The sequence below is a fragment of the Podarcis erhardii genome (genome assembly GCF_964252035.2).
Source record: "Podarcis erhardii genome assembly, chromosome: 14".
NCBI classification, from domain to species: Eukaryota; Metazoa; Chordata; class Lepidosauria; order Squamata; family Lacertidae; genus Podarcis; species Podarcis erhardii.
The window spans coordinates 54,266,987-54,291,794 of record NC_138503.1 but is presented as its reverse complement, the minus strand read 5'-3'; the positions used below and the strand labels follow the sequence as shown (position 1 = coordinate 54,291,794).

Below are 24,808 nucleotides of genomic sequence, written 5' to 3'. Positions count from 1 at the left end.
AAAGGGGCTCACTCTAGATGAAATCACCTGTAGGCTTGCTGCCCTCAGCTGACACCCCCAGAAAAGACGTCTCTAACCCCAACTTGTCCTATTCTCTTGGGCGGTGAACCAAAGAGCAGCAGTAGAGCCCTGGATCAGGCCACAGGGCCACTGCCTTGTCCCTGCTCCTTCATCCTTGCCACCTGGCTAGCCAGATGCCCCCAGGCAGGGGGCTAGGAAGACCCCCGCCCCTGCAACACCTCCCGGGGCTCAAAGGCAGCCTATGGCGGGGGGCCGTGTCGGCAAAGGGGTCCTCTCTCCCCCGTCTCCAGTCGGGGCCCGTCGAGGAGGCGTCGCATCTGCCCCCGGCCAGCCAGCCGGTCTCTCGCAGGCGGGAGAGGAGAGGAGCAGCCCGCCCGGGGGCTGGCAAGGAGGCAGCCCGCTCCGCTGGCCCCTCCGCCGCCGGCTGCCCCTCGGAACAGCTCCCCGGCTCCACCTCCGCCGCCCTGCAGCCAATCCGGCGCGGCCGCCCGTCGGAGGAGCCTCCTGCCGCCTCCCGCCCCGTCTCGCCTTCGCTCGGGCGCCGCGCAAAGGAGGCAGCAGCGCACGGCCAGGACGCGCAGGAGGAGCAGCCGGCGATGGAGCGCGCCCCCCGGCAGTCGCCCCTCCGCCGCTCCGCGCTCTAGACCCCGACGCCCCGCTCCCCAGTCGCCGCCCGGCCCAGTCGGTAAGTCCGCCGCCGAGCTGGCCGCTCCCTCGACGGCTCGCTCGCTCGCTCGCTTCTCCGGCTCCGCGTTCGCGCTTGCAGCCGGAGTGTCTCCGGAGAAGTTGGCGGGGCGACTCTGCCAAGCGCGCCGCACTCGTAGGGTTGGCCACTTGCACGGGCCAGCCAGGAGTCGCCCGTCCGCGCTTCCTTCCTGCACGTCCCGCGCGTTTTAGTCGCGCATCAGCCTCGCCTACCTCGCAGGGTTGTTGTGCAAGGCGAAGCCCTCCTCTAGCGGTGGGGCCTGACTCGCTGGCCCGATGCCCAGCAGCGAGGGGCAGCTCGAAAGCCTATTCCGTGGCGCCTCCCCACGGACAGAGCCTGCGCTTGGCATGGACAAAGTCCCGGGTCGAGTCCCCAAGTCAGGCTGAGAGAGCGAGCCATGCCGGAGACGCGGGAGACGGACTCCGGAGCTCGGTGGGAGCCAACTCCTAGGGCTCGAGGGGTCTTTGCCCCCCCCCCCATAAAATATTTGAGGGCCCTGGGCTCCCCCAAAGTTAATGGGCATTGCCATTCAAGTGGTGCGTGATCGATTATGCGGTGCCCCTAATATTTTATTCAAGTTGGCACCCTGGCAGCAGCTCCCCTTGGTAAGTTGGCAACCCAGGCAGGGCCCAGGCTCCCTCTCCTTGGACCAAGACAAGCTGCTCCCCTCCCCCTTTGCCTCCAGCTGCAGGGAAGCAGGAGTCCTGCCTAGCCTGGCACTCCTCTACAGTGATCTGGGTTCAGCTCTGGGACAGAGCATGTGCAGAGTGCTTTTCCTCCCTTGCCACTACCAAATTATCTCACTGTCATTCCCAGGGAGTATTCCTCCAAAAGCCAAGGGCACATCATTTCTATGGGCCTCCGTCAGGACAGCTCCCAGCTGGATGGGGGCCTAGCGGTCCTCTATTCTGCTGAGCTTAATGGCACCCCAAATCTCACTCCTGGGGGGGCAGCTGCACGTCCCCCCAGATGGGCCCAGTACCACTTGCCTTTTCCCTTCCCGCTTCCCAAGCAAAGCAGGTCTGGGAGAGGAACTCTGAGCCAAGATTCAGGAGGAGGGGGTTTGGGGGTGTCTTGGCTGAAGCTGGAGAAGGAGGCTTGGGAGAGCCAGCAAGGGCTGGCAGCTCCCTCACTGCTGGCGTCAGGCATGGACCCCGGGGGCCCCTGTGCTGAGCTGGGATGAGAGATGTGGGTTGCCTCGTGGAACAAACATGTAGAAAAAGAGCCTGGCGGTCTTCCCTTCTCCCTTTCCCGCTCAACGTTTGGGGGCTGGCTGGGCATTTTTGCCCTGCCCCCCCCCTGAACTGCTTCCTTTCTCTTCTCCCCCCCCCCCCCCGCCTTTTCCAGCCCCTGTGTTTATTTTCTTCTGTACTTTATGAGTGGGATTCTGGGAGGTTCTGTAAACAGAGTGTCAGAGGCAGGAAGGAGCTGTGTGAATGAATGACAAGCCTGGAAGTCATCCAAGCGCACCCTCACCCCGACACGACCTGGGGTGGCTCTGTCACTTCCGGCCTACTGCAGGACTGCCCCCCACGGGGCCGAGAGAGAGGGGTGCAGGGCCCAGGGCCACTGTGCCAGGTGCCAGCTCCTCTCTCTGTGTGTGGTGCCAGTCAGGAGAGATTGCAGGGACAGGTCTCTTCTTCCATTCCACTGGCTCTCCTGGTGTTGCCCCGGGGGCCAGGCTGGGGCTGTAGCTTTGCGAGTGACCACTTGGGGGTCTGGTGCAGGGCATCAGGCAGAGGTGCGGCAGGGGCCCTCCTGCTCATTATACACGCATGTGTCCCTTGGGTGCTTGTGGGAAAGGCAGGGCGGAACGGACTTTTCCCTACTTTATGGAGACATAGAATTCCTTATCCCTTCTTGAGGGTGGCAGGGAAACGGTAGCCTGAGACTTGGCTTGCCTGGGGGAGCTAGACTGCAAATGTTAACCTGGCCCAGCAGCCGGTCTCTCTCTAGGAGCTGTCGTTTTTGTGGGGCGCTGCGGGGGGGGGGGCAGGAGTGGTTCTAGAGGTAGAATTCTCAGGACTCAAAGCAAACTAAGATTCTCAGGATTCCTTGGGTAAATCTGCAGTATAGAGATACAGATACAGTAATGAATCTAAGGAAGAAATGTGTTTTGTTTGTAAAAAATTATACCGCCTTAATAGAATAAAAAAAAAATCTCTTAAGTGGTTTAGATAAAAAATGCAACAATATTCAACAAATTATGTCTTGGAATTAATCTTTGGACACGAAATCCCTGCTGCATTTCCCCTTCCACCGCCCACCCCCCAGTTGCCCCCTGGACCAGTCAATAAAGGCCTTGGCATACTTTTCTGTAAGTTGGCACAGAATGCGTGATTGCTTCAAGGAACAAACTGCTTTTTCAAATGCTACAGGGCTCCACGGAGCCACCGTTTCTGAACATATTTCCGAGGGATCCAGGGCTTGAACTGGATTGTGCTCTCTGCTACGAGGGAAACTGAGGCAGGGCTGGTGGCAGCAAATGGGTTGTGTGCTCAACAGATGTGCAGCTGCCGCCCTGGCGCTTAGGGGCCCTGCATATGTTGCTGTTGTGGCTGCTCAGGTTAGATACTGCGGGGTGGGGGCCGGGGGTCTGCAGGCCACGCATGTGCCATGGCTGGGAGCACAGGGGAACAATGCCCAGGGAGGAGGGGAAGGAGCAGGCAGGGTGGCACAGAGGGCACCTGAGGCTTGGTAAGCTAACATCCAATAATTTAGCAAGCCCAGCCCAACTGCTACAACAACCTACAGCAGTTGCATTTGGGTGGTTTAAAAGAGGTAAAGATGATGGTTTGTGCCCCCTGTTAAGACAGACATAAAGCTGGAGAGCAACAGAATTGTAGAGTAGAATGGGGCACCCAAAGTTCATCTAGTCCGACCCCTTGCAATGCAGCCATCTCAACTAAAGCATCCCTGACAGGTGGCCACCAACCTATTTTCAAAAAGCTCCACTGAAGGATTGTCCATCACTTCTCAAGTCATTCTCCTTGCTCTTTATGATTACAAAATAAGAGCCCTGATGAATCACACTGACAGCCCACTTAGACCAGCACCCTGTTTCCAAGAGGGGACAGGCAGGTGCTTCTACCAAACTCACAGCCAGGCTTGAAGGCAACAGTCCTTGCTTCCTCTGCTGCCCGAGCGGCTGGTGTTCAGAGGAATGCCCCCTCCAAGACTGGCAGGTCCTCTGCACTAAATCACGGGAATCTCGAGGAAGCAGAGCCGTCACCTTGCCAAATAAACCTTATAACTATCACTTTGGGGCCATGGCTCAGCGGCAGAGAGCTCTTCCTTTGCACCTGTAGGCCCCCCTGCTCCTAAATCCCCGGTCAGGGCTGGGATAGAGCCACACCTGCTCTTCCAGGGGGGCCACCAAGTGAGATGGACCACGACTCTGAATTGGCAGAAGGCAACAGAGATAAATATGCAGTTCTGAAGTGAAGAGTTTTAATAGTACAGTCATACCTCAGGTTGAAGTAGCTTCGGGATGAATATTTTTGGGTTGCACTCCGCGGTGACCTGGAAGTAACAGAGTGCGTTACTTCCGGGTTTCGCCGCTCGCGCATGCACAGACACTCAAAATGACATCCTGCGCATGTGCAGAAGCACCGAATCACAACCCGTGGACGTGCAGACGCGGGTTGCGTTCGCTTCTGGATACGAATGGGGATCCGGAACAGATCCCGTTCGCATCCAGAGATACCACTGTAACACTCTAAAATCTGCTGCCTGCTTAATCAAGAAAAAAAAAATTGATGAAGAGTTGTTTTTAATGAAAGAGAACACCAAGAATATATATATATAAAGGGACTGCTGGATCAGGCCCATGGCCCATCTAATCCTGCACCCTGTTCTCCTAGTGGCCGACCAGCTGCCCCAGTGGGAAGCAGCCAGGGAGCAGAACATGAGCACATGGGCAACACTCTTTCAGAAACATTGCTGCCTCTGCAGTCACTGTGGTGAGTGCCACCAATAGCCGTCTCCTCCTCCATGAATTTGTCTGATCCTCTTTTAAAGCCGCCCAAGTTGGCGGGCATCCCTGGTCTCCTACAACAGGGAGTTCCACATGTTAACTACGTGCTGCATGAAAAGGATTTCCCTTTTACCTGTCCTGAATCTTCCAATGCCCAGCTTCATTGGAAGCCTGTGAGTTACACCAAGCATAATTTTACACATTTCTGTCGCGCTGCCTCTGAACTCCCTGCCATGGGAACATATTCACCCAGTGCCTTGCCAGCTGCACTGGCACCCGGTGGAGTACAGGATCAGGTTCAAGGTGCTGGTTTTGACCTTTAAAGCCCTTCATGGCCTAGGACCCTCGTACCTATGGGACCACCTCTCCCAGTATGCTCCACAGAGGACCTTAAGGTCCATAAATGGCAACACCCTAGAGGTCCTGGGCCCTAAGGAAGTCAGATTAGCCTCAACCAGAGCCAGGGCCTTTTTAACACTGGCCCTGGCCTAGTGGAACACTCTGTCTCATGAGACCAGGGCCCTGCAGGATCTGATTTCTTTCCGCAGGGCCTGTAAGACAGAGTTGTTCCGCCTGGCATTTGGCTTGGAATCAACTTGATCCCCTTCCCCTCTTTCCTTTTTCCTTTCTGCTTCTGTGATGGAACTCCTATTTAGAGACTTCCCTGGCTTTTTTCCTGGCCCACGTAGGACCAGTCTGGATAGTTGGCCTTGGTGAAAATTTGACGTTTTCATCCCCCAAAAGTTTATGATTTGAGTTTCTACTGAAATGAGGCTGCATTTTAATGTTGTGCTTAATTTTGTTTTTAAGTTGTATTTTAATCAATTGTTTTTATACTTGGCGTTAGCTGCCCTGAGCCTGGTCTTGGCTGGGGAGGGTGGGGTATAAATAAAAATTATTATTATTATTATAAAAAGTCCCAGACTTTCCCACCTTTCTTCACCGCAGCTCCTCACAGTGCCTCCTGAGCCGCCAAGTGACCCAGTCCAAAGTCAAAACAGGTCACCTTTCCCACCTGGCAGCACCCAGCTGGTTCACCTGGGGGGGTGCCCCTTCCTTCCTTCGCTCCCTCCCTGATGCGCAGCCCAGCCTCTTCCTTAGAAGCATCCCAAACCAGAAAGGCAGCAGCTGCCTCACAACATTGGAATTCTCATTAGTTGGTCCTTGGGGAGCGGCATTCCTGGCGGTGTGTGCAAGGCAGGAGGAGGGTGCGCAAGAGGTGCACCAGCCCTCCTCCTCCTCCTCCCACGCAACTGGCTCTGGCCGTGCGGAGCGGCTGGAATCAGTTTCTTTTTGGAAGGCTGGGTTTCCTGGCTTGCCTCCTCTGGAACACCTGAGGGGAGCCCCAACCGTCCCCCCCCCCATGCCTGCCAGAGAGGAACGAGGAGGCTGGGCTGCTGGAAAGACTGCAAAACCCGTTCCAAGCAGACGGGAGAAGAGGAGGGGAAGCAAAGGGCCAAGGGGGTGGGCGGGCGGGGGGGGACTTTCTGAGCTGCAGCGCGGCTCTGCGTTGCCCAGGGATTGCCAGAGAGCAGTGCCAACCTTGGCTGCCCAACTGATGCCCAGGCAATGGGAGCATCTAGCCAACTCTGCGAGGGGACCGATGGGATCCTTGCGGATTTTTAAGCAGAGGCCAGGGGGCCAGCTGCCGAGGGTGATCAAGATTCCCGCATTGCAGAGGGTTGGACTAGATGACACCAAGGGACCCTTCCAGCTCAGAGAACGTGAGCGCAGTCAGAAGTCCAACAGTCTGTCCCTTGGTGCAGGGATTGGAAACAGTTTGACTGGAGAAGTCAGCTGAGCATCGACTTGCTCCATGGCAAACGGGTGCCTGTATTTGCCAGGCGAGAGGCCCAGCGCAGAGAAGCCGGGAGGGAGCCCTGTGAGTGGACAGCTGCCCAAGGAAGCCTCTGGCACTGTTCCCAGAGGGCACTGGCACTTGCCATCCTCAGGGTGGATCCTGCTACTGCCGCCACCTCCCTTTCTTCCTGGTCTGGCGGCTGCTCGCACCAAACTCCAGCAGAGACGGCTCAGAGGCCAGACGGCCTGAGCCGGACAATGGCTGCCTTGTTTGTCCTGCTGGCGAGAGGAACTTGCCAGGAAGGTGAGCTGGCAGGAAGCGTGTCCAACAGGCACCTAAGAGGCAGCTCTGTGGCAGACTGTGGGGGGCCCAGTGTGCGGCGGAGGCAAGGGAAAAGGAGCCCCAGCCTGCCAGGAAAGGGTTTGCACATGTGGCCCCCGCTCTTCTTCATGTTCCCCCCAGCAAAAAGCCCAGGAGATTCCTTTGACGTGGCCTCCCCTGCCCTGTGCCAGGGGGCTGAGACACCTGGCACGTGGTGAGGCTCTGTGCTTGTGTGGGGAGCCATTTGTGGCAAACAGATAAACTGATGGTGCCAACATGGTCAAGGAGGCCCCCTCCCCCCAAAGGGGGAACCCCTCGCACAGTTCTCTTCTCCCGCAGGAAAGGCAGTTTTGGAGGAAAAGTGAGTAAGAGGCAACGTGGTTGTAGTTTATAAAATTATGCAGGGCGTGGAGAATGTGGACAGAGGAAAGTTTTCCTCCCTCTCATAACAACTCAAATTCATGGGCATTCAGTGAAGATGAGTGCTGGACAATTCAGGATGGATTAAAGAAAGTCCTTTTTCAGACAGCAGATATATATATAGAGAGAGGGGGGGGGTCAGGGGTCAGCAAACCTTTTCAGCAGGGGGCCAGTCCACTGTCCCTCAGACTATGCGGTGGGCCAGACTATATTTTGAAGGGGGGGAAATGAACGGATTCCTATGCCCCACAAATAACCCAGAGATGCATTTTAAATAAAAGCACACATTCTACTCATGTAAAAACACGCTGGTTCCCGGACCGTCCGTGGGCTGGATTGAGAAGGTGACTGGGCCGCATGTGGCCCCCGGGCCTTAGTTTGCCTACCCCTGCAATAGACTATGGAACTCCCTCCCACAATTTGGAGAGCTTTAAAAGAGGGTGTTGAGACAAATTCAAGGAGGACGGGGCTATTGATGGCTCTGCTCTGCCCCCAAATGCTTCCAAATGCTGGTTGCTGGAAACCTCAGGAGTGGGGATCCTGCTTGTGGGCTTCTTCCCATGGGGGCATCTGGTTGGGGGCATCAGGAGGCTGGAGTGGGTGGGCCACGGGCCTCATCCGGCAGGCTCTGCTTATGCTCCCTGGCCGCAAGGAACTCTCTCCTGTGCAGCACAGCGGAGGGGCCTCCTAGCCGGGCACAGGTGCCATCAGTGGTAGCAGAGGTGGTGCTGCAGCCCTGCCAACCCAGCTGACTCGCTGACAACCCAGCCAGCCACAGGAATGCAAGTCGGCCAGCGCCACCCTGAGCTAATGACGGGTTACCTCTGTGTGCCTGGCTAAGGATAGCCTGGTGTCCTTGTTGCAGCTGCGGTCAAGGCCAGGAGGGAAGGGGAGAGGGGCAGGCACCACTGGTCCCCTTCTGTGCCCCACAGAGGGGTGACAAAGCAGGCTGCAAAAGGGGGCCCTGAGCCATTGAGACTCAAATGACCCAGAGCCATTGCGGCTTCCCTTGTGGGCGCTGTGCTCTGTCCCGGGGGCAGCAGAGGAGAGCCCAGAGGCCAAAGAGAATTCAGCAGCTGAGCCCAAGGAGGATGGCCAGAGTGCGAAAGATGGGGCAGCTCTTGCGAAGGAGAGACAGAAAGGCAGAGGCGGCTCGCCGAACCTGTCCCTGCCAAGCCCGGAGGAGGAGGAGGAGGGTGGAGATCCGCCCTGCAATTAATCCTGCGGCAGGCTTAATCCTGGCACTGCGGTGTCCCACTCCTGACCTGGGTTGAGGCTGCGCTTGGAGGAGCCGTAATTAAAGGGGCAGCAGCGACAGCAGACGTTACTCAGCAGCCTGGATGTGGCAGACACGTCAGCGAAACCCGAGCCCGGCCGTTTCCGAGCAACATTCCAGCGGGCGAAGGCTGGTGCTGGGCACTCCTCCCAGTGCCCTCCCAAAGCCCTCCTGGTCTGCTGCTGCTGCTGCCCTGGTTATGTGGCATGGCTCTTCCTCCCTCCCCCCCCCCCATCCAATTCCCCAACTGGGGCCAAAGCCAGTCTCAGAGGCTCTTTTCTGGCTCTCCCTGGACCAGCGCAGACCAACTATGGTTGCCACAAGCCCCAGGCTGAGCAGGGATGCCCAGCAGCCTTTTCAGCACTAAGCAACTTAAGCTGGACCGTGCTCACAGTAAAAGGGGGAGTTTGGTCCAAGCCGTGTAGTAGATGAAGGACATACAGAAAAAGCCAACCCTACTCTTAAGACAGCAGCAGCCGCCCCCTTGGTGGGAGGGCAGACCCCCCCTCCCAAACTAGCCTGTGGCCTCATGTCTTTGTGTGTGAGAGGATGCACCAGCATGAGGTTCGAGTGCTGGTCCTGTGAGCGTCTGTTTGCAGAATCGGGCAGGGGTGCCACCCCCCCTCCCTGGGCCCAAACGTCTCAGGCCAGGCCTGCATGCAAACAGCACCTGCTCCACTAAGTTCCCCTGAAATTGGAGAGGTTTTCATGCCTCCCCAGTTTTGCAGAGTGCGGTGCAAGCTTCTCTCTGCAGGGCTCTGGGGAACCCCAGTAGCAAGGGCAGATCTACTGTGAAACAAATGAAATTTAAGTTTCAGGGCTCCTAATCCCAGAGGGACCTCACAAGAGGAACAACCCCGCTGACAAAGATAACAGGGGTCACCCAGACCTCATTGCTGGTGGCAAGGCTTGGGAGTTCCAGCTTCAGGGCCCCCCAGATGTAGCAGGCCCCCAGAAGGTAAAGGTAAAGGAACCCCTGACCATTAGGTCCAGTCGTGACCAACTCTGGGGTTGTGGCACTCATCTCGCTTTACTGGCCAAGGGAGCCGGCGTACAGCTTCCGGGTCATGTGGCCAGCATGACTAAGCTGCTTCTGGCGAACCAGAGCAGCGCACAGAAATGCCGTTTACCTTCCTGCTGGAGTGGTACCTATTTATCTACTTGCACTTTGACGTGCTTTCAAACTGCTAGGTGGGCAGGAGCTGGGACCGAGCAACGGGAGCTCACCCCGTCGCGGGGATTCGAAGCGCCAACCTTCTGATCGCCAAGTCCTAGGCTCTGTGGTTTAACCCACGGTGCCACCCGCGTCCCAATCGGGCCCCATAAGCAGGCATGCAAACCCTGAAATTCCTTTGCCCTTCTTGCCTGCAGCTCATGCATCATGTGCAGGGTGAGATGTGCCCCGGCTGAGCGCATCGGGGGCCCCAGAACACACTGCTCACTCTGCCGAAAGGGAGAGTGAACTGGGAGAAAGGCAGCATTGAACACGGTCCCCCCCCTTCCCCGTCTCTCTCGCACGTGCAGAGGAGACCCCCACTTGGCAGCTCTCTGCAGAGCCCAGGTGTTTCCAATGCTGCCTGGGCTACTGACAGCCCAAGAACGCCGCCTGCACTGGGGGCGGGGGGGGGGGGCATTGGCGGTGTCAAGGAGGGGCCTGGCTTTAAGGAAAGAATGTGGGGGGGGGAGCCCAGCATGTGCAAGCAGAGCCTCTGATGTGCTGCCAACCGCAGAGCCAGCCCCCCCTCCCAGCCTGGGGTGGTGGGGGTTTTTTTTAGCAGGCGCAGGAGGGAAGCGTTAGGAGACGCCTCTGGTTCGGGTCCGTACATCTTGGGAGCAGATGCATCTATCGCAGCCACTACAGAGGAGCTGCGCATTCCTGCAGGGCCCAAGTCCCCCCCCCCCCCCCGCAGCCAGGATTGGGGGCGGCGGGAGGCAGCGCGCTTTGCCCCGGAGGCCACAAACCCCACAGAGTTCATAAGGCAACTTTCTCGCTGCCAAGGGAGGAAGGGCCTCGGAAGTCTCCCTTCTCAACACGGCCAAAGGCAGAAGCGATCGCAGCTGCCCTGCGGATGTGAATACTCACATGGGGGGGGGGCGCAGAGAAAGAGGATGCATTGGCCAGGATCTGGGGAGCGCAAGCTGCCTTATTCCACCAGCCTGTGACCAGGAGGGGTCCCGCCAGGGCAGGAAAGGGCAAGCCCCACACAAGCCCCATTCCTCAACAACTCCCTCCCCGAGCAAACTCTCCCCTTGCAGACCTACTCCTGCTGCAACAGCCAGCGGGCCTCTCACTCTGTGCCCCCCAATCAACCACTTCCTTGCTTTTCCAATGACTTTTCCTAATCAACCCAAGCCGTGGCGATTAGGAGCAAAGCTGGCTTTGCAAGCGTTTGGGAAACTCTCTTGTTTTTTTGGTCGTTCGCTCGCAACGCGAACACAAAACCCGCACAAACGCACACCACGAAACCTGCACAGACAGAAGACCTGCGGGAGAGTAGAGCCCAGCAAGGGTCCTCTGTGGGGTGGGGGCAGTGGGGTGGGGTGGGGTGGGGTGCAGAGAGCAAGGCTGTCCCCGGGCCAGCTGGAAGGAACGGCTGAGAGCTTTTTGGACCCGGCTCCAGGATCCAGTCGACTGAGCGCTGAGCTCATCGGGCAAGAATGAGCCTCAAAGCCACAGCGGTGTGCAATTGTGTGTGTGTGTGTGTGTGTGTGTGTGTGTGTGTGTGTGTGTGTGTGTGTGTTCACCTCTGCTAATCTGGCTCCAGCCTGGGCAGTGCACTGACCCTTCCAGGCCTGGCAGAGGCCCCCCCCCCCCCTGCCGCCAATTAAGAGGACTTTCCTGTCTCAGATCCCGGACAACAAGCTCTCCTAATTAGTAAAGAGCCCATTTTGAGGCTTGGATGGAGCCTCTAAGTTGCAGCAGCGCCTTAGCCTTGGCGCATGCCCAGTGGCTGCAGGGGGGGTTCAAGGGGGAGAAGGGCTGCTCCCCCACCAGTGAGGAGAATGGAGAAAGTTGAGCCAGCAGCTCTGGGGTGATGGGGGAGAGACAGCATCTAAGTTTACACTAGATTCAAGGTGGATTGGAAGCACATATAGTATTTGAAGTGGGGGGGGGGCAAGAAGCTTGGCAAGGGCCAAACCATTTTACTTTGGGGGGAAAGCCAAGTTTTTTGAGGTGGGGGCAGAGGAGTATAGAATTGTGCACAGCATGAAGAAAGTGGAAAAGAGAGACGGCTTTTCCACTCTGTGAAAGTGAAGGCTGGGAGGAGATTCAAAAGGAATAAGTTATTGACACAGAAACGCAGAACTGGAGAGCTGGAAGGGACCCCGGGGGTCATCCAGTCCAACCCCCTGCAATGCAGAAATCTCAACGAAAGCATCACAATACAGAAGCAGCATTTCTAGTGTGCTTGTGTGCCAACGCTGGGAAGCCCAGCTATAGAGAAGGCTTTGCAGTGCAACCCACATCCTTGTGGAACTCACTGCCACAAGATGTGTCGATGGGGACTGGCTCATGGGCCTTTAACTGGGGATGAGACCAATTCCTGGAGGGTAAGCCTGTCTCTGGCTACTAATCATGATGAAGACAGATAGGGATATGTGGACAGATAAAGAGATATAACCTCTGGCATCAGAGTCCGTCTTCCTCCAAGTACCAAATTCTCAGAAGGGGAAGCAAGGGGAGGCTGTTGCGCCTCAGTTCTGGTGCTGTGGGCATCTCAGGGACATCTGCCTGGGCACAGCTGCAAATATGTGTCTTTGATCCCACCCCGCAGGGCTGGTTTTGTGTTGCCTTCCTCTGGGGCTCAGCAGAGGGTAGGAGTTCAGGAACAGCGCCGCGGGCAGCTTGCAGAACCCTCTGTACTTTTTGCTCGCGAATTTTCCCCTCAGACCTTCTCTCTGCCGGACACACGTTAACCCTATTGTTTGCTCCCTATTGCACTGGCTTCTGGTGGAGTACAGGATCAGGTTTAAGGTGCTGGTTTTAACCTTTAAACCAGCCTAGAACCCTCGTACCTATGGTACCACCTTTCCTTGTATGCCCCACAGAGGACCTTACGATCTGCAAATAATAACATTCTGGAGATCCCAGGCCTCAGGGAGATTAGGTTGGCCTCAACCAGGGCCAGGGCCTTTTCGGCCGTGGCCCCGACCTGGTGGAATGCTCTGCCACAAGAGATCAGGGCCCTGTGGGATTTGACATCTTTCCTCAGGGCCTGTAAGACAGAGTTGTTCTGCCAGGGCTTTGGTCAGGGCTCAGCCTGACTCCCCTTCCCTTTTTGTATAAGAACTAGGATGAAAGAGCCTCCCAGCATTCTCACAGGCCCATATAAGATCAGCGTACACAGTTGGGCCTGATGAGTATTTCATGTTCCCAACCCAAATCCTGCGGAAAGCCATCTAATTCAGATTTTAATTTTATCCCGACTTGTTTTTAAGAGGTGATTTAATTATTGTTTGATTTTATATCACTGTTTATATTTGATGTTAGCCGCCCTGAGCCCGGTCTCGGCTGGGGAGGGTGGGATACAAATAAAAGTTGCTTCTTCTTCTTCTTCTTCTTCTTCTTCTTCTTCTTCTTATTATTATTATTATTATTATTATTATTATGGCCAGGCCCAAGACAGCCCTCCTGGGAGGAAGAGGTTGCCAGCAGCTGCCCCCATGGCATATCTGGGTCACCATGAAAGGGCAGCAAAATTCCTATTATTCAATTTATTCTTGCGTTTTGACTGGGGCTGGGAAGACGGCAGTGGACAGGAAGAAGGGAGGTTCTGCCGCAGGAGCCAGAATTCCTGCTTGCCGATTGGTTTATTGCTCTAGTTGCCGCAGAACAGGTTCAAGGGGGTTTGGGGTTCCTTTTGGATGAGGTCCAGCAGCCGCGATAGGGATGTACAGGGCTGGGGGTAATCAGGGATGTTCTTTGGCCCTTCTTGCTTATCCGTAGGTAAATGAGGAATTCCTGACAGTGGCAAGGAGGCTGCCTGGCAGCTCCCAGGAAGGGGGGTGGGGAGCATTTGCTGGCTCTTCCACCCCCATCCTCACCCCTAATCCTGACCGCGAATAGGATGCCCGGGAGAAACCGGAGAGCCCTGACCCTGCAATCAGGCTGAGGTCAACCCCACTTATCTCCTTGCCAGCAAAACACAGCAGCCCCTTCAGGAGGCCAGGGCTGGCCTGTCAGCACCCCCCCCCCAGCACAGCTGGCTCCCATTACCCACAATGCTCCAGGCCAACCTTCGCCCCAGTAGAGGGGCCCCCAGTCTGCCTTCACCTGACAGGTTAAGAGATTGCAGAAGGAACAAGAGGGCAGATCAAGGGGGCGGGGGAGATGGGGGGAGGCAGCAGCAGAAGAGAGGGAGGCTATGGGGCACCCAAAGCAGGCAGGGGGAGGGAGGGAGGAGGGCTGCCAGGAGAGGACCCTGCAACAGCTGCCTGCTCCACCCTGTGTAGTAAAGGGAGAGGAAAGGCGCCCCCCAGCCCCCGCTATGCACAAACACACACCGGCTGCGGCTGCAGCTACTCAGGGATGCAAAATCTGGCATCAGGCATCAAGGACCAAGAGCTCGTCAGTTGGGTGAACTCATTAAAAAGACATTTCAAGTAACTAAAAGCCAATTAACTAGGCAGCGGACTTAAAGCTCTCTGGGGAAGCGGTGGGCTTCCTTGGAGGATTTTAAGCAGAGGTTGGGTAGTCATCTGGTCAGGGATGTGTTGGGATTCCTGCATTGCAGGGGGTTGGACTAGATGACCCCTGGGGTTCCCTTCCAACTCTACAATTCTTTGAAGCTTTCGTATATTTACGCGTTGCCTTTAGAAGAGGTGATGACGCCTGTACTGAGAGGATACCCTGACGCAGGTAACACACACGTGGGCATTGTTTAAATATGAAGAAATATTCCCACCTGAACGCAAATGTACTTGATTAATCTACGAACGGAAACTTGTACGCCCAGTCAGTTTGGCATTTCTTGAGCCGGGTCACACAGCCAAAGTACCTGCAGAGTTAAGGAGGGCAGCAGGGCAGGCCGGCCGACCAGGCACAGCTCCCAGCTTGAAAGGGCAGGTAGGAGACGTGGGCAGGATCGAGCCCAAGTCCCAGCTAGCCTCAAGAGCAGCCAGGCAGGTGCCTCGGAGAAGTTCAAATGCAGGGAACAAACGCCAAGGTGCTTCGTTGTTAAATATTTGATTTTTTCCCCCAACCTCAAAACAAATACCCGTATAGAATACCAGTGCAAGACTGGCTTATTACGTAAAGCATTTCAACCCAGGAAATCCTGCCCAAAGCCTTTAACGGAGGACGGGCACACCTGTCCCTACAAAAAACAAAGCCGCTTCTCATCCAGATCTTTCCCCAAGCCCTTTGTCTCTCTCCGATGACTTCTAGGCTTCTCCAAAGGAGCGATTTGGCAGGCCAGATCCAGTACCACCTAGCTAAAGGGAGCCCAGTCCAAGATTCCCACCACCGGCTCCCTCGCTGCCTAGCAGCAACTGAAAGAAGTTGGCACAGAAGCTGTGCCCCTGCTGTTTGCCCCCCACCCCAGTGCCCTGGTATTCTGAAATCCAGCCTTCTTCTCAGCATCCATATGCACAGAGCCTCATGGCTGCTGAGGGACCCACACACTGCAAATGCCTCTAACCCAGCGCCCAGCCCCCCAGACGTTGGGGACAACAACTCCCACCGCCCCCCCCCAGCTAGAGGTGAAGAGAGCTTCAGCCCAAACCTCAGAGTGGGCACCATGTTGGCTTCCCCATCGAAGCCTTCCCTCTCCGCCTGTGGCCGGCCCCTGCCATTAGGCGAGAGAGGGAGGTGGTTGCCCCAGGCGGCGGCTGGTGAATGTCAAGAAAGGGCAGCAAACGGTTATTTAATTTAGTAGCCAGGTATTTTTTGCCTGCAGGGAGATGCACTTCTGGGACTTTGTGTCTCGGGCGCCAAAGTAACTTGGCCAGCCTTGGAAGGTAGAGAGCTGCCTTGCCTTGGGAGGGGCAGGATGCTGGGTTTGGAGAGCAAGCCTGGGTGGGGAGGAACGGTGGATGGAGTTGGGGGGGGGGGTGTAGCCTGGAGAAGAGGAGACAGAGAGGGGATGCGAGAACCAGCTCCAAGGATCTTAGTACATTGCATGGAAGAGAGGGAGCAAGCTTGGAACCAATGGATTCAGGTTGCAATAAAAAGATTCTGACTAAACATCAGGAAAACGTTTCTGACAGTCTTCTTCTTTCTTCTTCTTTGGCGATCATTCGTAGCCGAGCAAGATTGTCTTCCATGAACACGGCCTTAGCAGTGAGTCCGTAAGTGACTGTGGAGGCCAATTCTGGATCCACACATCCTTCCACTGTGGGGACATCAGTTTCCAGGCGGAAGTTGATCACGGTGTGGATTTGCCAAGCGTGCCTTCCTCTTAGCACGTTTCTCCCTTGCGTCCTGAGTTTGAGTGTCTTCAAAGCCCATGACACCTTTGGTCAAGGCTGTTCTCCAACTGGAGCGCTTGCAGACCAGTGTTTCCCAGTTGTTGGTGTTTATGCTACTTTTTTTAGATTAGTCTTTAAACCTCTTTTGTTGACCACCAGCTTTACGCTTTCCATTTTTAAGTTCGGAATAGAGTAGTTGCTTTGGAAGACGGTCATCAGGCATCTGCACAACAGGGCCAGTCCAACGAAGCTGATGTTGACAGTAAAAGCTGTTTGACAGTGGAACAGACTCCCACAAGAGGTTGTGGCCTCTCCTTCCTGGGAGGTTTTTAAACAGAGGTGGGATGACCACCTGTCATAGGAGCATTAGCTGAGATTCCTGCATTGCAGGGGGTTGGATGAATGGCCGGCGTGAGTCCCTTCCGACACAATGATTCTATGAACCACACACTCTCCACAACAGCCTGGCAGGGGGCTGGACTGGATGACCTTTGGGGTCCCCTCCCACTCCACTATTGCCAGAATTGTCGACATTGACTGGCAGTATCAAGGAGTGCCCTTTGCCTCTGAGCCTGCCTGGTTCTGTGGCCCTGAGCACCATCGTTGAATCCTGCCTTATGGAAAGCATGTACTGTTGCTCTTTCTCTCCTTGCTCCCCCACCAGCAGCTTTCAGGGGGTGCCCCCAAATTCTATCATTGCAAGAGGGGGCGAAAATGCCCCTCCCCACCGATTCCCTTCAGGAGATTTCTTCCCTGCGAGACCATCGGTCATCCTGCCAGGGAGGGGGCCCATCCCAGGCCTGCCCCCTCCCCTCCTCCCTCCAGCTGCACATTCCAGCCTTTGTTACCTGTCTGTGCGGTGCCAGCTTTGGGGGGACCATTCCAGAGCCCCCCCCCCTTTGCTGAAGTTCATTAGCTCACTTATTAAAAGGGCTGACAGACATGCTGAGAAAGCAGCAGCCCCCCTTCCCATGACCCCATCATGCTTTGGGGGCATTCCTGAGCTGCCCAGGACCCACTCTAGCCTCACTCCCACTTCAGGGAGCAAGAAGGGGAGTCCTCCTTTTCCTCTGCTCTCCCCCCCCCACTAAAAAATAACCATGCCTGGCTAAATGGCTCTGCTAAGAACACAGAGAGGAGCAGAGCCGGAATCTCAAAGATTTCGAGGGGACAGGCCCTGCCCTACATCATGGGGTCTAGGGGATCCCACTGCTCCCTCCTCCTGGGGTGGGCAAGAGTGGCAGCCTTGGGGGGGTCCCAGGCCAGGAAAGAGCAACTGCTGGTCTCCAGAGCGAGCGGAGAAGCAGAACCACGACTCTCCCACTTGGGCAAAAGCAGTGTTTCCTGCCCTGGGTGCCCGCCTGCACTTTTTCCAGTGGGAGAATTCACTTGGAAAGTATTGCATCCAAACACAAAGCTCATGCCAGGTGTTTTTTTGGGGGGGTGGGCTGGGGAGGAATCCACATGTGGGAGGCTAGATGCCTTCCCTGTTCAAACCCAAACCCTGCACAGCTTGCAAGTTTTGGAATCGCCTCTTCCAGACACTAAAGCAGTTCCATGTGTGGTTGTTGAAAACAAATAAATCTGCCCTTTTTCCCTTATGGGGTATCCAAGAGCCCATATAGAGTCCTTATGTGGGTTCCCTATTGGTAGGAGAAAAGAACAGAGGCCAACCAGAGAATATTGAGAAGCAAAGCAGCTAGTAAGCCTGATCTTTATTGAACTGTTGCAACAGGTGCTCCCCTCACACATAGGAAAGGAGGAGGAACCGCGAACAAAGGTGTGCCCATCTTTATATAGACTTTTGAAGTTGCCACCCTGTAGATCAAGACCACCCCCAGATACATCATACCTACATCACAGAAAGGGCGATCTACAGCAGAAATCTGAGTGCTTTGTTTACCTCCTGTCTGCCAGGTTACCTGTTTAATGGTCACTTGACTGGATTGCCTGAGGAGCCTGGCCAGTCTTTTGTAATGATAAATACTTAGTTCCTGAGCCAGGTCAGGCTCACACCCTGTTCATATCTTAAATGTGCCCTTAAGACAGCATTTGTGAGGCAAGAGACAATGGGGAGGTTTCCCACTCTGACCTTGCAGAGAAGTAATTGAGGTCAGTTTGGGAGCCAAAAATGGTTTCAGGTCGGTCTTCCTGTGCTGATCTATGTACGTGCTTGGTTGGTACATTTATGAACATTTAACATATATCTAAGACCTCAAAATTCCTGTCACAGGGTCCACTTGCAGGACTGAGCCCCACCCATGATGCAACTCTGTGCGATTCCTGCATTGCAGGGGGTTGGACTAGATGACCCTCGGGGTCCCGTCCAGCTCTACAGTTCTATGGTTCTCTGAATCTCCAATCCACCAGGGGGCTCTTGATTCAGTCCCTTCCAGGGCACTCTGCAAGCAGGCCTGGTATTCAGCACCTTTAAACCCGGCACTCAGCGCCAGCCCTGCTGGGATTTGCCCTGCAGTGGAACTGCATGGGAGCGAGGGGCGTGAAGCACCTCTACAGTCCGGCTGCTGGCTCTGACCTCACCTGGCCTCAGGTGATTGGCAGGTGCCCACCATGATCCACCTGTCCAGATCTAGATATGTCCAGCAGACCAGATCCAGCTCCTGGCTCTTGGTCTACTTGCCGGAGAGGGAATGGCATGGTGGGCAGGGGCACAGAGAGGCTTCTGCTGCAGCTCTTTGGGAGTCTGTGGGCTTCAGGAGCCTAGGAAACTCTTAACTCAAGACAAGGGCTGCTCTTGAGATATGGGAAGAAGGCAAACAGGAGTTTCTTTCCCCGCTTTTTCCTTCTGTGATGGAACTCCTACTTGGGGACTTCCCTGGCTTTTTTCTGGCCCACGTGGGACCAGTTTGGATAGTTAGCCTTGGTGAAGACTTGACGTTTTCATCCCCCAAAAAGTTTTTGAGTTTCTGCTGAAATGAGGCTGCATTTTAATGTTGTATTTTAATCTTGTTTTTAAGCTGTATTTCAATCAATTGTTTTCTATCTGGGGTTAGCCGCCCTGAGCCTGGTCTTGGCTGGGGAGGGCGGGGTATAAATAAAATTTATTTTTATTATTATTTCGCCACCCCTCTGGAGAGGGCATGGTTCCTCCTGGGCTTTTGACAGTTTTGCGGGAGGAGCCAGATCCTCATGGAGAGAGGGGAGTGCGTGTTTTCCTTCCAGATCTCCCCCCCTTTCTCTGCCCCCCACCCACGGGTGTCCGTCAGCAGCACCCAAAGGCCAGGGGTTTCCAAAAGTTTGCTCCATTTCCCTTTGTTTCCATGCTGGGGGGCTCTCTTGCAGAAGTCTGTTCCTCTGCTCTTTTCCGGTGACCTTTGGAGACATGAACTGATGACAGGCTAGGCCGACCCCCCTCCCTCTGAGACATTGCTAATATATACAAGGAGGAGAGGCCGGTTACACAGAATGAAATCATCAACTGGAGTGAGAGAGGCGGAATGACACTGGAGTGTTTTGACCCACGGCTGCCCGCCTTACAATGCGCAGAAAAACGCTCTGTGACTTCCCAGAGGATTGGCAGCAAGGAAGCAAGATGGGTTTTTCCGGCTAGTCACAAGACGCCTCTGTGCGACCAGGGAGACGTGGCTGCAGTGAGACATGCGCCACTCCCTTTGGAGAGGGGGGGAGCGCATGGAGCTGCTCTTCTCCCCTCCCCCCCCCAGGTGGGAGCCATTTCTGCCCATCACAGGGAGCAATAAATGTAAGTCATAGAATTGTAGTGTTGGAAGGGACCCCGGGGTCATCTAGTCCAACCCCTGGGAGTTCAAGAATCGCAATGGAAGAATCCCTGGCACGTGGCCATCCAACCTCTGCTTGAAAACCTCAAACGAAGGAGAGTCCATCACCTTTGGAGGTTAAGTGGATTGCATTGCGCATACCACCAGAAAGCCCTTCCCAATACTGAGTCAGAGTAGTAGTAGTAGTAGTAATAATAAATGAGGACACGGGTGGCGCTGTGGGTTAAACCACAGAGCCTAGGGCTTGCTGATCAGAAGGTCGGCGGTTCGAATCCCCGCAACGGGGTGAGCTCCCGTTGCTCGGTCCCAGCTCCTGCCAACCTAGCAGTTTGAAAGCACATCAAAGTGCAAGTAGATAAATAGGTACCGCTCTGACGGGAAGGTAAACGGCGTTTCCATGCGCTGCTCTGGTTCGCCAGAAGCGCCTTAGTCATGCTGGCCACAAGACCTGGAAGCTGTACGCCGGCTCCCTCGGCCAATAAAGCGAGATGAGCGCCGCAACCCCAGAGTTGGCCACGGCTGGACCTAATGGTCAGGGGTCCCTTTACCTTTACTTAGTAGTAGTAGTAGTAGTAGTAATATTAATAATAATTTATTATTTATACCCTGCCCATCTCGCAACAAAATATTAAAAATACAATAAAGTTTCAGCATTAAAAACTTCCTTAAACAGGGCTGCCTTCAGATGTCTTCTAAAAGTCAGAGAGTTGTTTATTTCCTTGAAATCTGAAGGGAAAGTGTGGGCGACACCACCGAGAAGGCCCTCTGCCTGGTTCCCTGCAACTTCGCTTCTCGCAGTGAGGGAACCTGCCAGAAGGCCCTCGGAGCTGGACCTCAGTGTCCAGGCAGATCAATGGGGGTGGAGAAGCTCCTTGCCATTTGGATTCATGGGACTGGGTCCAGAGCAGCAGAAAACAGGCTTCCTCCATCTTGCAGGGGGCAGCCCTTCAGACGTCTCTCCCACCCCCTCTTCCCATTTCCAGCCTTGGATGCACTTTGGGTAGTAAGAACTCCCCGTATGCGGAGCCCTGAAGATGCCTCTGCCGGATTGAGGCCCTGGGGGCTTCCTCCTGAATGCTCCTGCCCAGAGCCAAACGCAGCTGGGGGGCTGGCAGGGCAAGGGCTCCCCCCTCCCTGGGCTGCAGGACGTCCAGTTTGCTGCAGCTGGTGGGGAGCAGTCCTGGGTGGTAGGAGACGCAGCGCAGAAGGAGGCTGGGTGGGGCTCCCTTGACTCAGCCAGATGGCTCTACCTCACTTGCCTGACTCAAGCGATAGACATTTGGGGGCAGGGGCAGCCAAGGTTCGGCACAGGGGCGGCAATCTGGGGCAGGCACCCACCCCCCCACAGCAGCTTCAGAGAGAGCGGCTCTGCGACGACTGCATGGGGCTGCGTGCCTTTATCCGTAGCTCCAAGGAAGGACGCCTGCTTGGCATGTAGAATGTCCCAGGCAGGGCTGAGAAAGGCTGCCCCCTATTCCCTCCTTGGTGAGCCTGGCAGAGGCACCACATGCCAGGGGTGGGCGGAAGTGGGGAAGAGAAACAGATGCGATTCTTTGAGCTGTTGGTCTGTTTTCATTTTCCTCTTCATTTCACAAGTTGCCTCCCTGGTGCAACAGCCTCCAGAGCTGTGGCAAGAGCCGGAACGATGGCCTGTCCTTTCCAACAGGGGGTTAAAAAATATAGTTTGCAAATCCACCTCGTGCCAGAGTTTCTGATTCTGGTTTTGCCCAATTATCGCAAAATATAAGCTTTGTCGTTTCTGGCATGCCCAAACCACAGACTTCATTCGAACCATAATTAAGCTTTCGATTAGGTTTGCCCCAGTAATGGCTTTTGACTTCCAAAAAAAACCCCTCTCTAAACAATCTCCACTACTGGGTATCAACAAACAACTAGGAAGGAGAATCCATAAAAATTCTCTTAAGAATTGTTTAACTAGTGGTGTCAGCCATGTTAATTCATGTTAATCTCAGGATTGTGGGTTCGAGTCCCACGTTTGGCCAAAGATTCCTGCATTGCAGGGGGTTGGACTAGAGAACCTTCGTGGTCCCTTCCGGCTCTGCAATCCTGTGATCCTCTGATTCCCATGTGACCCCTGGGTGTCCAAAAAGCAGGAAGTTAGGCAGCACCAGGCATCACCTGAGGACGAAGCTGGGGGGGGGGGGAATGGCCAAGGACAAGTGGGACCCCCCCCTTGCCCAGGTGTAGTTTTTATGATGAAACCCCCACGTTGCGCCCATAGACAAATAGTGTGTCTTATAGAGTGAAAAATACAGTAACCTCCCAGTTCCTTAGGAACAGTAAAGGCAGGGGGGTAAGAATTGTACACTATTGCTTGGAATGGCGGGGGGGGTGCCTCACCAGAAACATGCCCCTGCCCCTGCCTTGCAGGAGCTACCACAATCCTCTCTGGCGCTAAACCCTCGCCATGCCTCCTTCCCAGGGAACAAACCCAGTCGGGCTCTGCCAGCAGAATCCAGCTGAGCTGCGAACCAGATTTCCGGAAGGGCAGGAACTTGGGTGGGGGCTTGCAGCAGAACGGTCAGAAGTGCCACCGTCCAACCCGTCTCTCTCTTTCCCCCGCAGGAGCCACGCCATGAGGCAGCTGGCGCTCTGGGCACTGCTGGTCCTCCCCGCCGGGATCCTGTCCCGGGCCTGCCCCTCCGAATGTCAGTGCGGCCAGCCCCAGACAGTCTTCTGCATTTCCCGAAGGAGCCACGCCGTCCCGCAGGGCCTCCCCCCAGACACGGCCAACCTGTACGTCTTTGAGAACGGCATCCGGTCCCTGGGTGAAGACAGCTTTGCGGGGCTGCCGGCCCTCCAGCTGCTGGACCTGTCCCAGAACCTCATTGCCAGCCTCCCAAAGAACGTCTTCCGCCCGCTGGCCGGCCTCCGCAACCTGGACCTCTCCTCCAACCAGCTGCGGGAGGTCACCAACGAGAGCTTCCACGGCCTGCGCCTTCTTGAGCGGCTCTACCTGGAGCACAACCACCTGCAGCACATCCACCCGGCCGCCTTCGACTCGCTGGAAAACCTCCTGGAGCTGAAGCTGCAAGACAACCAGCTGCGGACACTGCCGCCCCTCCAGCTGCCCGCCCTGCTCCTCCTGGACGTCAGCCGGAACAAGGTGACCGCCCTCGAACCGGGCGCCTTCCGCGTCCCCAACCTCGAGTCGCTGAAGATCGCCGGGCTGGGCCTGGGCGAGGTGGAGGAGGAGCTGCTGCGGAGCGTGGCCACCCTGCACGAGCTGGACGTCTCCAACAACCTGCTGCCCGCGGTGCCCTCGGCTCTGCAGCTCCTGCGGGGCCTCACCAAGCTCAGCCTAGCCGGCAACGCACAGATCTCGCACCTGCGCCCCGAGGACTTCCGCGAACTGCGCAACCTGCAGGAGCTGGACATCAGCAACCTGAACCTCAGCAGCCTCCCGGGGGGGTTCCTCGCCTCCTTCCCCCGGCTGCGGGCCGTGGCGGCCGCTGCCAACCCCTTCAACTGCGTCTGCCCGATGAGCTGGTTCGTCAGCTGGGCCGCCAGCGGCAAAGCTCTGCTGCGGAGGCCCGAGGAGACTCGCTGCCACTTCCCACCCAGGAACGCTGGCCGGCTGCTCCAGAGCCTGGAATACGCAGACTTCGGCTGCCCGGCCACCACCACCACCACCAGCATGGGCACGCAGAAGACCGCCGGCCCAGATGTGGCCGAACCTGTGCCCAGCCGCCCGGGTGCACCCAGCACAGCCAGCCCCACGGAGCCGACATTGGCCACCTCACCCATGACGCCAGAAGGCCTGCCCAGCGCGGAGCCTCGCCTATGCCCACCGGGCACCTGCCTCAACGGAGGCATGTGCCAGTTGGATTCCTGGAACCACCTGGAGTGCGCCTGCCCTGTGGGCTTTACCGGCCCCTACTGCGAGACTAGGGCCCGGGTGACAGCCGTGCCCACTGCCGCCCGGGTACCCGCCCCTCCCGAGCGGCTGGCCATCAAACACGTGGGGGGCACCTCGCTGAAGGTGGACCTGCAGAACGAGGCCTGGTCGTCCTTGGAGCTGAAAGGAATTCGCCTGACCTATTGGAGTCTCTCCGGGCCGGACAAGCGCCCTGTCACCCTCCGCCTGCCGGCCTCTCTGCCAGAGTACACCGTGCGAGGCCTGGCGCCCAACTCCTCCTACCACATCTGCGTGGGGCCTCTGGGGGCCAAGGCGCACGAGGACGACCTGTGTGTGGAGGCCCGCACGTTGCACCTGACTCACCAGCAGCATGCGCCCGTCACCCAGGGCAAGGGCACCAGCCTGGCACTCATGGTGGTGCCCGCCGTGGCTTCCGCGGTGCTGCTTGCTGCTGCCGTGGCCGCTGCTTCCTACTATGTGCGCCGGAGGAGGAGGAGGAGGAGACAGGCACACGCCGCCTCTGGAGCTGCCGGCCCGCTGGAGCTGGAGGGGGTGAAGGAGAACGGGGACCTGGCGGGCCACGGCCAGAAAGCGGCCCCCAACGGCCTGGAGTACGAGGTGCCGCTCATGCAGCCGCAGACGGCTGGCCGCCCTGCACCCAGGACCCTGCGGCCTTCCTACTTCTAGAGCCAAAGAAGGAGCCCAGAGAAGCTGGCAGCCAGGGGTGAAAAATCGGGTCCCAGCCTGCCTAGGGGGGTTGCCTCGTAGCAACACGGAAGTCCCTTAAGGCGTTCCGAGCACAGAATCTCCAGGGGTGGACCCGATGCCGTCGGACTAGGCGGCCGCTTAGCCGTGGCTGCCCCAGGGATGCCCGGAGCGTGGCCAGGGGCCGCGGAGCAAGGCAAGAGGGCTCCATGTTCTGGCAACGAAGGATCCTTTTGCCGAGCCGGGGGCAAGCAGATGAAGGAAAGACCAGCAGCCCCTTCTGCTGGGGGGGCCTTGAAGTCGGGGTGGGGGGAGGGGGCACGAGACGGAGCTCTCTGGGGGAGCTTATCGGGAAACAAAGCTTTATGGACGCTTAGAGAATATTTATAAGGCAGGATTATGTCCCATTTCTTCTGGGAACAACTCTCTTTTCTAACACGGACGGAGCCTTTTTTGTAAAAACCGGGCTGTGTAAACGTTTTTGTACAAAAAATAAAAAAAATTAAAAAAATAAAAGGAAAGAGGTGTTTCTGG

General features: G+C 56.3%; 2 protein-coding genes across 2 annotated transcripts in view; one reads left to right on the top strand and one right to left on the bottom strand.

The window, feature by feature from the left end:
* The window catches only part of LOC309329095 (coronin-7-like), a 100,462-nt gene that overhangs the window by 29,979 nt on the left and 45,675 nt on the right, over positions 1-24,808 (bottom strand).
* On the top strand, positions 568-24,808 carry VASN (vasorin). Its single transcript, XM_081839752.1, has 2 exons — positions 568-706; positions 22,276-24,808. Exon 2 carries the CDS (start codon positions 22,286-22,288, stop codon positions 24,254-24,256), a length of 1,971 nt encoding a protein of 656 aa, XP_081695878.1. The 5' UTR covers positions 568-706; positions 22,276-22,285; the 3' UTR covers positions 24,257-24,808.